At 37.8% G+C, this 2,239-nt stretch overlaps 1 protein-coding gene across 1 annotated transcript; it reads left to right on the top strand.

The window, feature by feature from the left end:
* Nucleotides 1-218: 218 nt before the first annotated feature.
* Nucleotides 219-674, top strand: ATOH7 (atonal bHLH transcription factor 7). Its single transcript, XM_075506606.1, has one exon. It carries the CDS (start codon nucleotides 219-221, stop codon nucleotides 672-674), a length of 456 nt encoding a protein of 151 aa, XP_075362721.1.
* Nucleotides 675-2,239: the final 1,565 nt, after the last annotated feature.

Raw genomic sequence — 2,239 nt, 5'->3', positions numbered from 1 at the left:
AGTGATTTCCAGACATTTCCAGAAGAACCAGAAGACCTTTCATTTTATTTTATTTAATTTTTTTTTTAGATGCTAAGAAAAATATCCCATCATTGATATCTGGAAACAGATTCAAGAGGTACGCAGGCTACTCACATGAGTGCTTTCCCTACCACTTTTTAGACACCTAATTTTTAAAAAGTAATTTTTGTGTGTGTGAAACTGAAGCTGCATCAAATATGAAAACCTGTAAATCCAGTCATTTGGATTCAGGCGTAGAATCAGACATCCAGTGCAGAAGTGGACCAGGCTGTGTTGTGAAGTGCAGTTCAGAAAGGATGGAGAATGCTGCAAAAAGAAGACTGGCTGCCAATGCCAGGGAGAGAAGACGGATGCAAGGACTGAACACAGCCTTTGATCGTTTGAGAAAGGTGGTTCCACAGTGGGGTCAAGATAAGAAGCTGTCCAAGTATGAGACCCTTCAGATGGCTTTGAGTTATATCATGGCTCTTACTAGAATACTTGCCGAAGCAGAAAGATACAGTACTGAAAGAGAATGGATTAGCGTTCACTGTGAACACTTTCATCCGGAGAGCTACCACCATTACACGGGACAAAAAATGGCAATGGACAGTGATCCTTACGCACAGCGAATATTCAGCTATCACCCTGAACACTTTCAAATAGCTAATTAGAACTTTTTACAAACTAAGAATACGCGGCAGGCCAGATGTGTAATTTAATGATTAGCAAGAGTTAATCTGCTTGAATAAGGTAATATTGGCATTATAATAGCTCATTCTTGTCTGCAGCTTATACTAATTTGACAAAATAAATTTGCTTTGAGAGCTTTAAATCAATATGCATTTAAGAAGGTTGAATTTATTTAATGCTGGTGGAAAGCATAGTTTTAATTTGAAATCTTTCTGACAATTTCTTCCTAGTTCATCTAATTAATTTGATTCTTTTATTAAATAAGTTTTTGGTATTTTTTTTTACTGTGAAGAATCATGACAGATTCTACAGATCGCGGGCCAAATTGACCCGTGGTATAACTGAATGGAGTAACACCAGAAATTAACTTCATTCCATGTTTTTATTTTTATGTCAGCTTTAAAGTTATTCTTTGGTTTGTTTTCACATAAATGGCTCCCATGGAAAAAGTTTTAAATGTATTGGAGTTCTAGTCCTCAGAGAACTAACTTTCTTAAACTTTGTAAGTTTGACTTATGGGTTCCAAGGTTGTGTAGGTTTGCTTTAATCCAATATATAGTGTCTTTTGTATGCTCAGAAAAGAGCTAGTTTCAAGTCATGGAAGGAATGTTTTTATTTTCAATGGCTGTAAAAGCACATGTGACTATATACCATAAATGAGAATGCTCACGTGAAAATAATCTAAACTTCTAGATTTTTGTAGACTTTAAATGTTTGATTTTTTTTTTTCCATTTTATGTTATCTGGAAACAATAACAGATTTTGTAAATCATAAATAAAGTGTTTTCTATGATATGTCCTCACCAACTACCTGAAATTCCTACTCTAGGAATTACTTACTAGTGGCTTTCCCACCCCAAATGTTACACTACTTCCATCACAGTCCTGGCAGTGTAATGTGCAGAAGAATCAACTAGCAAATGATGCTTGCTTCCTAGTTAGAGTAGGAAGTGTGCTTTATGTACCCTCTGAAAAGCAGCCTTTAAAGATAAGAGTTTGGTAAAAAGTTATAGAGCATTCTTCCAAAGCAGTTGAGTTCATTTCAGCCCTGGTGATGCCCTGAATTGCCTTTTGTTTGTTTGCGTTTTTCACTTGTGGAGAATAGAGTGATCTGGGTAGAAAAGGCAGAAGAGGAAAAGAGGTTGGGAAGGTCAAAAAATGAGTAGGAGCAGGACAGCTGGAGAAGCAGATGTGTTTGTAGCAGGATGTAGAGTCCACAAAAGTTCAACTGCCGATGTCTGTTGTGATGGCAGCAGACTGTGAAGCTGAAGGGTACTTCTGCTGGTGCTTGTTTCCAGAAACAAGCCCTTGCTAGCGTTAGCCATGAGGGAGAAGGAGAAAAGGAGCTGCTGTCCCAGAACAGCTGTTGGTGGGTTTCCAGCAGGGAAGGCTGGCGGGTTCCCTGCTGACTGCTGCCCTATCTTATATTTTAGAATTCTTTCAAATGACAAATGAATAGCTTTGATAGGAGTTATTTTCAACAGTTAAGCAGCTTTCAGTGAAAAACAAAAGCATCAATAGGAACTAAGCCCTGTTTTGGGGGAGA

The sequence above is a fragment of the Mycteria americana genome, chromosome 6 (assembly GCF_035582795.1).
Source record: "Mycteria americana isolate JAX WOST 10 ecotype Jacksonville Zoo and Gardens chromosome 6, USCA_MyAme_1.0, whole genome shotgun sequence".
Classification (NCBI taxonomy): Eukaryota; Metazoa; Chordata; class Aves; order Ciconiiformes; family Ciconiidae; genus Mycteria; species Mycteria americana.
This window is presented reverse-complemented; position numbering and strand designations above follow the sequence as displayed.